The following is a 13,220-nucleotide window of genomic DNA, read 5'->3' as shown; positions in this document are numbered from 1 at the left end:
TCAAATAATTCAATCACTAAAATATTGTTTTAAGGCATCTCATGTTTCTTATAAATGTTGACAACTCTTTGATAATGATCACATAAATTAACAAAATTAGAAGAGTCTTTAAAAATAATCGGCCAATAAAAGTTGCATTGTAAAACTTTTGCTATCGTTTTTGCTCCACCAAAGTGGCCGCCCGCTTCCAATGAGTGGCAATGTCTGAGTATGCTCCTCATCTCCTCCTCAAACACACATCTCCTGATTATCTGGTACGCGCAATGCGAGTATAGAAAAGGTTCCTCCCAAAAATAATATTTCAAGTCGGAGAAGAACTTCATATTTTGTTGATATTTCATCTCGGTCAGTAGAATTCTGGACACCAAATAATTTACCATGTTAGCATACCATGGAACGATTTGTATAGCCATTAATTACTTGTCCAGAAAGGTCTCACTAATTTGGAATTTCTCCTCGCCAGCCGCTTGTTTAAGCTTAAGATGAGATAAGTGGTCAACCACTACATTCTCGGTACATTTCTTATCTTTTATTTCCAAATTGAACTCCTGTAATAGTAAAACTCATCTTAACAATCTTGGTTTGGCATCCCCTTTTGACAACAAATATTTAAGAGCTGAGTGATCGGTGTAGATGACCACCTTTAAACCTATCAAATAAAAACGAAATTTATCAAAGGCAAACACAACCGCTAACAATTCTTTTTCAGTGATAGCATAATTAAGTTGAGTTTCTATTAAGGTCCGACTTGCATAATAAATAACATGAAAAATTTTATCTTTTCTCTGTCCCAAAACAGGCCCTATAGCATAATCGATAGCATCACACATTAATTCAAAAGGTAAATTCCAATCAAGTGATACAATGATAGGTGTTGAAATTAGTTTATTTTTCAATATTTCAAAAGCATGCAAGCATTCATTAGAAAACTCAAACCGAGTATTTTTAATTAACAGATTGCAGAGAGGTTTAGTAATTTGAGAAAAGTCCTTGATAAACCGACGATAGAATCCAGCATGACCTAAGAAACTTTTCACGCCCTTCACATTGGTCAGTGGTGAAAGTTTGTCAATAACTTATATCTTTGCTTGGTGGTGAGAGGTTTAGTAATTTGGGAAAAGTCTTTTAATTACAAAAATTGACCAATATTGTCTCCATAATTCTATTTAACTTGTTTATTTTTATTAGCATCGGGTGTTCGAGAACAACGTCCTGACTAATCCTGAGGGTGCGCAAGCCCTCAACAAAGAATTTTTTACAAGTGCACATAAGGTAATTCTATTAACTTGTTGTAGGGACATACTTAAAAGCAATGTCATTTATGCGAGGATATAATTTTTTATAAGGACATGCTTAGAGCAACATCATTTATATAGACATGCTCAATTTAATGAGTGATGGAAAAATGATACAGATTTGCCAATTTTAGTCATTTCCAGTTATTTGAATGATTAGCTGACTGATGCCGTAATGACAAGTAATAAATAATTAAAATCACATAAACAAATATTATTTCAACAATTAATTATGAATCCAAAACAAAATCAATAAGCAAAGGGTTGGCACAGTTTCCACTTAGTTCAACGTTTGAAATTTGTAGCTTATCATTTCCTTTCTATTTTTAATATCCTTGCCTAAAAATTGCCATCTTGACTACATTATCAGCAGATAATATGGACACGTATAATGAAAGAAGACGGGATACATCATCTGGTAAGAGGAAATTCACCTCGTCACACAGTATGGTCAACTTCCACCCATACTTTAAAGTTCTTTAGATGTTTTTGACCAAAACCAAAGCTTAATCCTTGCCGTTGATGGCAGAAAGAAAAGCATTTAATTTGCATGCAGAGTAACTCCAGATGATGGTTCACTTTTGGATATATTACGAAAGAGTTAGACTATGTACAATCTTTAAATAAATAGAGACTATTCATATAAAGTCATACAATTATATTTTAAAAAATTTTAAAATTATTATAATATCTTTTTTAAAATAATAATTTTCTCATTTTATCTAAATTCATTAATGAGATTCTATACACAGTCTCCCACTCGAGACTGTAAATAGAATTTCTCATTAAGAAATGCACACAACCTTCATTCCAACTCATGTGATACTAGGTTAATTCCTGAGGTAAATAATTCTAATGAATCTTCTGGATCTCAATAAGTTGTGAAGTTTTTTTGTCTATTGGATTGAGTGCAGTGGAGTGTCATTATTGCATCAGCTCTGCCACTGTGAATTATTTGCTTCATATTCAGTACTCATATATGTCTTGTATACCATGCAGCTGCCTTGATGATCTTGTTCCTGAATTTATCAACCTACGTACCGACACATACTGCCAGTACTGGGGAAGAGGTAGAAGATTTCACATGGGCCGATTAAATTCAATAGGTACTACATACTTATTAAGCTAGATACAATAAAATTAGAAAATAGTAAAGTTCTAGAAGAATTGTAAGAATTATAGACAAGTTTTTCCTTACTGTTATATAACGGTTTTGATGCCTTTTTACGTGTATAAATACCTCACACATTGACACATTGTTAATGAAAAAACAAGGAAGTTGCTCCTCAAATATTCTCTTTCTATTATGATATCAGAGCAGCAAGACTAGCTGTCTCTCTCTGATCCATGGCTAAACCTTTCTCTCCTCCTCCCCACCTTCTCTCCCAGCCACATCCATAATTTTGTCATTCATATTGTAACTACGAAACTTACGACAGAAAATTACGCTCTTTGGAAGATGCAAATCAGCACCTATCTCAGAAGCCAAGATCTCTTTTTATCTCCTAGATGGCTCACACCAAACTTCCCCTGAATTTCTTCTGGATAAACCGAACACCATCAACCCAGAATACACAGTATGGAAACATACCGATCGTACATACACCAGCTCCTTCAATCACAAGAATCAATTTAAAATTTGGTCCATCACCATATACGTACATATGAGATCATGCTAGGTGGTCGACCATGGTCTACTGATATAATGCATTCCTTTTTTTCCCCCTTAAACATTAAGAAATGCACTGAATTGTTTTTTTTTTTTTTTTTTTAACATTCTTATGTTTAAGAAAAAAAAACTAAGAATGCACTAATCATCGATAGACTCATCGATCTCTGTAGAAGCACCTGCATATGTATATATAGGTGCATAAAATCAATTGAGAGTACTACTGTTAACAGCAACGTCTATTTAATGCTAACAGTGATAATTCAAGTCCATCAAACATACAAGCTTTTTCCCTCCATACAAGATATGACGAAATGTGAAGTACTACAATTACAAAGAGATCCCATAAAAAGTAAACCCACAAATAAACAAACATGGTACCATATGATATGACATTAAATCTATATCAAACCACGTCAGTTTGTAAGTTTATTTTTGTAGAATCTGCTAAAACATTTCCATAACCAAAATGGCATTCCATGAGAAGCTACACCCGCCTCCAGTAAAGTGACCTTCCACAAACCACAATAACTCCACCACCAACTTGGGCATAATCCAACCCCATATAGCATTATATTTTTACCCCGACAAGAGAATACTTCTAGAGTAATTTTACCCACAAGTTTTTTTCAATCGCACAAGCCTACTGAATTTCAAAATTGATTTTTCATATTACTATGATTTCTGCTTTAACAAGCTGGGGGTTACTGATGTGCTTGTGAAGCAACGAATGCAAATTAACAGACTGCATAATTTATATAGAATCAACTTTTACGACAGAAAATATATTTGAACATCTAAAAGGAAAGTAGATAACATATTCAAGTGGTGGCCAGATGCGAGGTTAAGTTTTAATATTGGAAAACACCATAAGTTTCATTCCTTTATCTTCTACATTGCAAACTTCGTAACATATATGACTGACTACTGAAACAAGTTTCTGAAATAAATTTTATGAAGTCAATGATAGCGTAACTCATTTAATGCTATATTAATATGTATTTGGCTTATCATGACAAGTTGTATTTAATTTATGAATCAGTCTATGTGGGTTGTATTTTTGTATGTTACCATATGTAATTTCCTAATCAGTCTGTGAAACAAGGGTACTTTTTTCGTGTATTAGTAAAAGCAATACATGGTGTGCCTTCATAAACGTCGGCAGCTTTTATATGCACAAGTCAGAATTTATATTTTCATTTGGCTGACCTAGCTTTTTAACAATCGAAAAATACGTACCGTGTTTTGAAGTTATCACACTGAGGTTATTTTAGGAATCTCATTTAAAACATATGAGATTAATGTTAATTCTGACCTTAGTGAAAGACAAGCTAGCTAGCCTCCTAAGTCCATTGCCTGTTGGATAAGAAGTTTCTGGGGATTGCTATAATCCGATGTAGAGGGGACAAACTTTGCCTGTTGGATTCAGGGATTGTTTTAATCCGATTGAGATAAGGTGTTAATAAGCATGTTCTTTTTCATCTTATTGTGTCCTCTTTTTACTGCTAACATAACAACTGGCAAAGAAATTCCTTTTCAAAGAGATACAGGATACATGCACTGCAGCACAGCTGGGTACAAATCCAACAAAACCATGTCAGAATGTGTCAAAATGCCTTCTCAAAATGTGTCATATTCTTCAAACTGTTCTTACAATGCCGTCTCGGCACAAAACCAACAAAACCATTTCATACAAATTTGAATGAGAGTCCACTGGCCCCTCAATGTTTCCATCATCAACATTCATCAAGAGACATTTATTCATCGATGTTTTGGCTATGGACCGTATGTCCCTCAATGTTTCCGTCATCAACATTCATCAAGACTTGCCGGATATTCTCAATGCCCCTAGAAACATGCTCATATCTTTGGATAGATTGTGACCCCATCTCGGCAACTTCATAAAACTGTCTCATCAAACGATGTTTCATGACTAATGCAGTTGGGACTGTCTCCACTAGCCCCTCATCACCACATATCCCATGTACCACGCGACTTTTTGCATTGATCGTCCACCTCTCTAAAACATATGATTGCAGTATATTGTTCATTATAGATTTTTTTCCCAAAATATGTAGGCTGTGCCGGCATAAAAAGCCAATAAATTCAAACTTACAACATGTACAAGAAACATTGTGCTTCTCCCTCCCAAGTGTTACTTCATATGCCGAACTTTCTTTTCCATCAAGTGTCACCAAATATATTTTTCGTCCATCTTCCTCACGTGTTTTAGAAGCTTTGTACCGTTGGCTATTAAATAACTCTTCTTGGAAAATCAAAAATGATGTTCTTGTGTAGATCTTGGCTACTTCCTCTTCAACTTTGTAAGAAGTTCTCATAATTGGCTTGGTAGTTTTTGTCTTCACATCATTTTCTTTCTCACTGAGATAAAAGGCGTTCAATGCTTTATCATATTGATGGACGAAGTCACTAACCATCGTATTTGAACGAACATAATCTTTAAAAAACTTGTTCATACTCTCACTTCGTTGAGTTGTGGACATTCCAGCACAAAATATGCCTCTCAAGTAAGCCGGCACCCACTTTGCCCGCCTAGTATAAATATTCTGCAACCAACTATTTTCTTCCAATTTATATTTCAATAACATTTCAGTCCACTCCAACTCAAACTCTTCAACTGTGAGTGTTTCATGAATACAATGATGAAAATCTTCTTGAAATTGTGGATATCTATTAGAGACATGACCTAAATGTTCAGGAACTTTTTGTAAAAGATGCCATATGCACAATTTGTGAGTTGTATCGGGCAATACCTCGGCGATGGCCTTAGTCATTGCCTTGTCATCATCAGTGATTATTGTAGATGGAGCACGACCAAGCATCGCTTCTAGCCATGTTTTCAATAACCATGTATAAGACTCGACTGTCTCATTTATGAGTAAGGCACATCCAAACATCACAGATTGATGATGATGGTTAACTCCAGTAAATAGAACAAAAGGCATCTTGTAGCGATTTGTGAGGTACGTAGCATCAAAAGTCACAACGTCCCCAAAATATTGGTATGCGGCTCGTGATTTAGCATCTGCCCAAAAGCAATTCCCCATCGACCCATCTACATCGACTTGGATCGAATACACAAAGCCTGGATTATTACGTTCACTTTCTAAAAAGTAAGTATACAAGCTTTGTGCATCTTCCTCTCCAAGAACTTTTCTCCTTCTTTTGCCCAAGTAATTATGAATGTCTTTACCAATACAACCAACATTATAGTCACCACCAGACTCCTTACTCAAAACAGACATTATTTTCCGTGTTGGTATCCCCGATTCATTTAGCGTTTCTATTAGATTTTTTTGCGCTGGTGTCACCCGTCTATGCCCACGAAGCAAACTTGTACTCCTAGGTGATAGCAACTCATGATTATGCTCAAGTACAAATTTGGACACAACCCATTTTTCTCCATCCTTTCTTATTGTCATCATCGCTTTACACCCAATCTTTGTTTCTGCAGCCTCGGGTCTTACTCTTTCTTTCAATTTAGAATAATGGCGACGGAATCCTTCTCTAGAACAAACATATTCTACCCCAATTAATGATCTGTTTTCCTTTGACAACCGAGTATGGTTTGTTCGAATGCTAAAACCAGTTCGTCTGGAGAAGACTTTATAGCAAGTATGTGCATCTTCTAGATCGTCAAACTGTAGCCCCACATACGGCTCCACATATGAAGATGACATCATCTTTAGTTCCTTGGGCAAGTTCCTATCTTCTACAACCTCAACATCCAAGTCTTCAATCATCTCAACTCCGTCGGCACTAGAATTAGCAGAATCTAAAATCTCAACATCATCCCTGAAAACACTCATCATTCAAGTTTTTACTCAACCTGATATCATGAAAAAACAGTCTTTTAGAGAATTACAACACTACAAACTCTACGCCATCTTATTTTAGATGTATTTCCATGTTTTTTCAGATGTATAATATGACAATGAGAACATATGACCATAGCAGCGAGGTTTTTACAGTCCAAAACGAAATTTTCATGCACGATATAGGTGGGATTTTAGAAAATGTATCATGTGACTTAGAAAATGTTTGGCCAATCTGAACAGGCAGCTATATGCAAGTGTTCTTAGAAAACTATTCTTGACACAAGAATTTCGAGTAGAAGATGGCACCACACACTCGGTCTGGTCTAAACCAAAAGTCTGGTTCGAAGATGTTTGCGTATGTTCTAAAGTTGTGTAAATGGGAGACATAGCAATCTACTTACAGAGCAACAAATTCACCACAGCAACTACTTACAGAGCAAACGAGAATCACAACATCAAATACACCACAGCAACAAATACAGAGCCACAAATTCACCCAATCAGAGCCTCTAAGAAACAAATTCACCCAACAAATTCACCTACCCAGCCTCTAAATACACCCAATCACTACTTACAAAGCAACAAATACACCCAATCAACTACTTACAGAGCAACAAATACACCAACCCCAAAAATACACGCAACAAATATTAAGCTTACTTACAGAGCAACCGGCCGGTCGACGGAGATCGACTGAGGGGAGAGAGAGGGAGAGCGCCTGAGGGGTGAGAAAGAGAGTTTCTGGCTTGAGAGAGAGAGAACCAAGTGCGATGGCTCGAGGGGAGAGAGAGGGAGAGCGAATGAGGGGTGAGAGAAAGTGTTCGAATTGAGGGGAGAGAGAGAGATAGAGAGAGAGAGAGGAGGGGCAAGAATCAGGGACGCCCACTTCTGCTGCGATATTGAGCGGAGAATAGAGACGGAACTCCGGGGAGAGAGAGATTGAGGCGCGGGGGGGCGGGGGGGTTGTGTTGAGAAAGTTAAAACAGAGTTACAGAGGTATTAAGGATTTTGTTCCCTACAAGCAATTTTATTTTTTATTTGCTAGAAACAAAACGTGTCACACGTTCATTGGATTGTATAGACCATACGAGTCACTGCCCTCAGTCCTCCCTCTATCTCATTACCCCACGTCTCTCCAGAGTGCCTCTCCGTCGGACGAATCCGCCCTCGATTGGAGCTCGGTTTATGACTGACGACGACACTGCTGCCTCTACCGATAGAGGCCGCATTTGTGCATCACGAAACCCCGTTGGAGCCTCTGTCAGTGATCTTCGGTTGGAGCCTGGGTTGATTCTCTTGATTATTCGAAATTTGCAGTGTTCTTTGAGGCTTCTATGGAGTTCGGTCAGTGATCCTCTACTGGTCTCACAGTCATTGTAGACTGTTTTTCGGTGATCATTGCTTGAAGTCTTTAGTTTGCTGGTCTGGATAATGCTAGCTGAAGGGATTTTTTAACTTGTTTCGTTTAGTATTCTTTGTTCATACTAGAGTTTTCTGAACCTGTCGGTATTGGAAAAACTGGGTGTTCTAAGTGAAGGATTTTTTTGCTAGATTGGTTTTGCCTGATTTGATTGAATTGGGTTTCTTCGGGTTTATCAATTCTGAGAGAATACGACTATACTTACTTTGTTTGCTAAGGGGAAGACCTTTTCTGGTATCGAATTGTGCTCTGGATCCCGAATAATTTGGCGCTTGAGGAAAACTGGGTGGATGTTGGTCAAATATCGATAGAACATCTTCTAGGGGTTCACTTGTAAGACAGAGTCCATGCCCAAAATATCCAACCCTTCAACTCTTCCAATCTTCTCCACAGCAACTTATCAAAGATTTCTTCTTCTCAGCCCACAATCAAAACCCATTTCGTCATCGTTATCCCCATCATGGTCGTCATCATCATCTCCTGTCCCAACCCAGCAGCAAATTGCCCATTTAATTTTAGAGCAAAAATCGGTCTCCCAAGCCCTTCAAACCTTCAGATGGGCCTCCAAACTCCCCAAATTTACCCACTCCCAATCCACCTACCGTGCTTTGATCCACAAGCTCTGTGCTTTCCGTCGTTTGGATATTGTGAAGGAACTGCTCTGTGAAATGTCCGACTCCATCGGTTCACCCCCGGACGAAGACATTTTCATTACCATCATCCGTGGTCTAGGGCGGGCAGGTATGGTTAAGCCAGTTATCAAAGTTGTTGACTTGGTTTCACGGTTTGAAAATAAACCGTCTCTGAAGATTTTCAATTCAATACTTGACGTTCTTGTTGGGGAAAATATTGACTTGGCTAGAGAGTTTTACAGGAAACGAATGATGGGTAGCGGTGTCCAAGGTGATGATTATACTTTCGGGATCTTAATGAAAGGGCTTTGCTCGACCAATAGGATTGGCGATGGTTTCAGTCTATTGCAAGCAATGAAGTCTGGGGGAATTACACCAACTACCGTGATTTATAACACATTGCTTCATGCACTTTGCAGGAAAGGCAAAGCTGGGCGAGCAAGGAGCTTGATGAATGAAATGGAAGAGCCCAACGATGTGACTTTCAATATATTAATTTCTGGTTACTGTAAAGAAGAGAATTTGGTTCAAGCTCTTGTTCTGTTAGAGAAGTGCTTTAATTTGGGGTTAATGCCTGATGTTGTCACGGTGACAAAGGTGCTGGAAGTTCTCTGCAACGCTGGTCGTGTAACTGAGGCTGTTGAGATTGTGGAGAGATTTGAGAGTAAAGGCGGTATGACTGACATTGTGGCTTATAATACTTTGATAAGGGGTTTTTGTAGATTACTGAAAGTGAAAGTTGGGTATCGCTTACTGAAGCAGATGGAGAGGAAAGGCTGCCTTCCAAATGTAGACACATACAACATTTTGATCGCTTCTTGTTGCGAGTCTGGGATGTTGTATTTGGCTCTCGATCTGTTTAATGAGATGAAAACAGTAGGGATTGGCTGGAACTTTGTTACGTATGATACACTTATTAAAGGTTTATGTTCAGGAGGAAGAATGGAAGATGGGTTTAAGATTTTGGAACTGATGGAGGAGAGTAAGTGGGGATCTGGGGGTCGTATTAGCCCTTATAATAGTGTGTTATATGGTCTTTATAAGGAAAGTCAATTGGATGAGGCCCTCACTTTTCTGACCAACACGGGGAAGTTATTTCCTAGAGCTGTTGATAGAAGCTTGAGGATTTTAAGTTTTTGTGCAGATGGCGCTATCGAGGATGCAAAGAAGGTTTTTGATCAGCTGCTTGGAGAAGGGGGAGTTCCAAGTGTCCTTGTTTATGACCATTTAATCCACGGTTTTTGCCAAGAAGGATGTGTGCGTGAAGCTTTTCAGCTGGTGAATGAGATGGTTGGTCTTGGTTATTTTCCACTTGCAACAACATTCAATGCTCTTATCAGTGGTTTTTGCAGGCAAGGAAAAGTTAGTAGTGCTTTAAGGCTTGTAGAAGACATGGTTGGGAGGGGTTGCATACCTGATATAAGAAGTTATAATCCCTTGATCAGTGCTCTTTGCAGGAAGGGAGATTTTCAAAAGGCTTTGGGGCTCGTTTCACAAATGGTAGAAAGGGGAATTGTTCCTGATCATTCTTCATGGAACTCGCTGCTTCTTTGCCTATGTCAACAAACATCGTGGATAGAAAGCAAGAACATGTTCCAAGTAACTTATCTATTAAAGCAGATTGCTAGAGTCTTGAATTAACTTATGTTACTGAGATTATAGATAAATTTTAACACTTGGCATTACCTAAATGGTAAATGAAGGTTTTCCCATATTCTCCAAGCAAGTCTGTCGAACAATTAACAGTGTCAACCAAAACACACACACTGACACACGTATTTTTACACATTCAAAAAATGTGAATATCTTAGTATGTTTCCTAATGCCATGATTTGAGTGTATTGCTAGAGCAGCCTGTATGTGCGAGTCCACTGTTGGACTTCTGTTGAGGTGGAGTGACAGGCCATAATCTGGGGCCTAAAAACCACATGTTGGATGCATTGAAATGTGCCCAACAAGGTCTGGACTTTTGGGGTGGGCTGTGCATGAAAGCTTTATTCAATCTAGAATGCATACAACGTGTTTGATGAATTCCGGCAAATAGAAATCCAGTTATTTTTTAAAAAAAAGTTCAGATGAAAAGTGATCAAAGACAACTATTTTTTCAACATTTTATAAATTTATTTCAAAATTTTAAATGCAAAGTGTTTTTATAAAATAGAGTTATAAGAATATTATTATTTTATAAAAGAAAAACTCCCTCAGATGCAGAGCAAATTCCTTCCCGAGTCAAAGCCCACTCAGACCCCATCTCCCTAGCGATTCCCTCCCAAAGCTCGTGAACAAATGCCTCACTCATTCCCTCCCGAAGGGCAGCGATGGGCAGAGGGAAGGTCGACAAGTCGCAGGTGCTGGGCAACGAGGGGTTCCCGTGAATAGGTGGGTGGCGAAATGGTCTATAGGAAAACAAGTGGGTGGCGATGGGCAGAAGTCTTCCGACTAGTTGTCGGTGCTGGATGACGGTTGGGATGGTGACGCTTGAGGGTGCTAGGCAACGAGAGGGATGGGAACGCTGGATGCATGCAAAATTCGAATGGGAAGAGTAAAACCAACGATGCAAAACGCACTTTATGCTTTAAAAAAATAATAATAAATCCACGTAAGATGTGCAACGGCTGATAAGGAACAATGGCTACTCTATAGTTAAACTCTTTATAAAAATATCTACCATTTGCATAGAGTTATGAAAACAAAATTGTAAGAAGTATGTGACTCTATCCTTACTATTTTCAAATATATGGAAATAGAGAAAATGGGTCAACGAAGAATCTGAGTTGGGATTTTTTTTTTTTTTTAATTTCGCATTATCTCTCAAGTTTTAATGTTTTTAACATGACTGTCAAATTATCTTATTTTCTAGCTATTTGATTTCTTTCCTTGAGTTCTACCTATAAAATTATCCCCTCGTATATTTTTGTTTAGGAAAATACTAATCTTACTGTTGGGAGCTGGCTCTCGCATTTGTTTTTGTATTTGTATTGTTTTTTTTTTCACTTTGTGATTAAAGAAGCGTTTTTTAATAATGTTGTAAATTTTTAAAAAAAAAATTAAAAGTGTTAAAAAAATACATATAAAAAAAAGCCAAAAAAAAAAACACACCAAAATTGGGAGCTACCAGCGGTGGCTGTAGTGCCTTTTTTTTTGTAATCTTTTAAGGAAAATATACTCTCACCAATGGTTTTTACCACTCGGTGTTATTGTTGGAATTTTTTATTTTACTTTTTAAATTTTCTTTTTACTTAGTGATTAAAAAAGTATTTTTTTAATAATATTGTGATTTTTTTTTAACATTTAAAAGTGTTAAAAAAATATATGTAAAAAACAACAACAAAAAAAAAAAATTTTCAATTATGTCTAATGGTAGCTCCCGGTGGGAGCTAGGAGCGGTAGACATAGCATCATCCTTTTGTTTAATGATATTAGAACTTATGTTTTAAGTTATGGATAAAATAACAGCTTTGATAATTCAGGGAGATAAAAGTTAAAAGTTGAATAAAATATTGTTAGAATATTATTTTTTAATATTATTATTATTTTGGGATTTGAAAAAAGTTGAATTGTTTATTATATTTAGGGGTGTAAGAAAAAACCTGAAAACCAGGTAAACCAATTCGGTGCAGTTCCGGTTCTTAACCGGTGCGGTACTGGTTTTCATATTTTAAAAATCGGTTTAAACTATACCGGACCGGTATATATATATTTTTTAATTTTTGTATTATATATAATTTTTTATTATATATATTATATGTTACATTTTGTAATTAATATAACATTAAAATAATAATCTTATTATTCAAGTTTATTAAATTTTGTAATTAATATAACATTAAAATAATAATCTTATTATTCAAGTTTATTAATCTTATAACATAAAATTAATATACTAGTTATACTATTTTAATCTTATTATTTAAGTTTATTAATCTCACTAATAAGTTAGACATTAAATTATATTCAATTATACTACTATAATTGAATATTAAAGAATTAGTAATTGTTAATAATAAATACTAAATTCTCACATGTAAGTTTAGTATTACAAAAATTATAAATATTAAACATATATAGTGTCACATGTATAAATGGTAAATCGGAAAACCAAACCGGACCAGACCGAAACCGGGAAAATAGAAAGTTCCGGTTTGGATGATGAATAGGTCCGTATCGATTCTTAAATTTTCAAAACCGGTATATACCGGTTATGTTCCAAAATTTCTCTAAAACCAAATCGGACCAGTTACACCCTTAATTATATTTTATGTAGAAATTTGTGAAAGTTGATGAGAAGAGATGGGTTATAGGTGTGATACCCGCCCCTACAAGCGGGGCCACCCCTCCCCCGCCCTTGGCCCCGAATTGGTTTTT

General features: G+C 36.7%; 2 protein-coding genes across 3 annotated transcripts; one reads left to right on the top strand and one right to left on the bottom strand.

Annotated features, from left to right (window-relative positions):
- Positions 1-2,165: 2,165 nt before the first annotated feature.
- LOC109022070 (protein FAR1-RELATED SEQUENCE 5-like) lies at positions 2,166-7,773 on the bottom strand. Of its 2 annotated transcripts, none has more exons than XR_004801114.1 (2): positions 7,468-7,773; positions 2,166-3,143 (listed from the first exon to the last, which is right to left on the bottom strand). XR_004801114.1 is itself a non-coding variant. In XM_019004867.2 (2 exons), exon 2 carries the CDS (start codon positions 6,795-6,797, stop codon positions 4,722-4,724), a length of 2,076 nt encoding a protein of 691 aa, XP_018860412.2. In that variant the 5' UTR covers positions 6,798-6,814; positions 7,468-7,773; the 3' UTR covers positions 4,570-4,721. The 2 variants fall into 2 exon arrangements, 1 of the variants encoding a protein (XP_018860412.2); XM_019004867.2 differs by lacking the exon at positions 2,166-3,143 and adding an exon at positions 4,570-6,814.
- A 107-nt stretch (positions 7,774-7,880) lies between these two features.
- Positions 7,881-10,577, top strand: LOC109022068 (pentatricopeptide repeat-containing protein At2g17525, mitochondrial). The gene has a single exon (XM_019004865.2). It carries the CDS (start codon positions 8,571-8,573, stop codon positions 10,494-10,496), a length of 1,926 nt encoding a protein of 641 aa, XP_018860410.2. The 5' UTR covers positions 7,881-8,570; the 3' UTR covers positions 10,497-10,577.
- The last annotated feature ends 2,643 nt before the right edge of the window (positions 10,578-13,220 follow it).

The sequence above is a fragment of the Juglans regia genome, chromosome 3 (assembly GCF_001411555.2).
Source record: "Juglans regia cultivar Chandler chromosome 3, Walnut 2.0, whole genome shotgun sequence".
Taxonomy (NCBI): domain Eukaryota; kingdom Viridiplantae; phylum Streptophyta; class Magnoliopsida; order Fagales; family Juglandaceae; genus Juglans; species Juglans regia.
The sequence above is the reverse complement of the archived record's forward strand: the minus strand, read 5'-3'. Positions and strand labels throughout refer to the sequence as shown.

Coding starts and splice junctions, on each gene's coding strand:
- LOC109022070 (XM_019004867.2), bottom strand. CDS start 6,797: ATGATGAGTGTTTTCAGGGATGATGTTGAGATTTTAGATTCTGCTAAT.
- LOC109022068 (XM_019004865.2), top strand. CDS start 8,571: ATGCCCAAAATATCCAACCCTTCAACTCTTCCAATCTTCTCCACAGCA.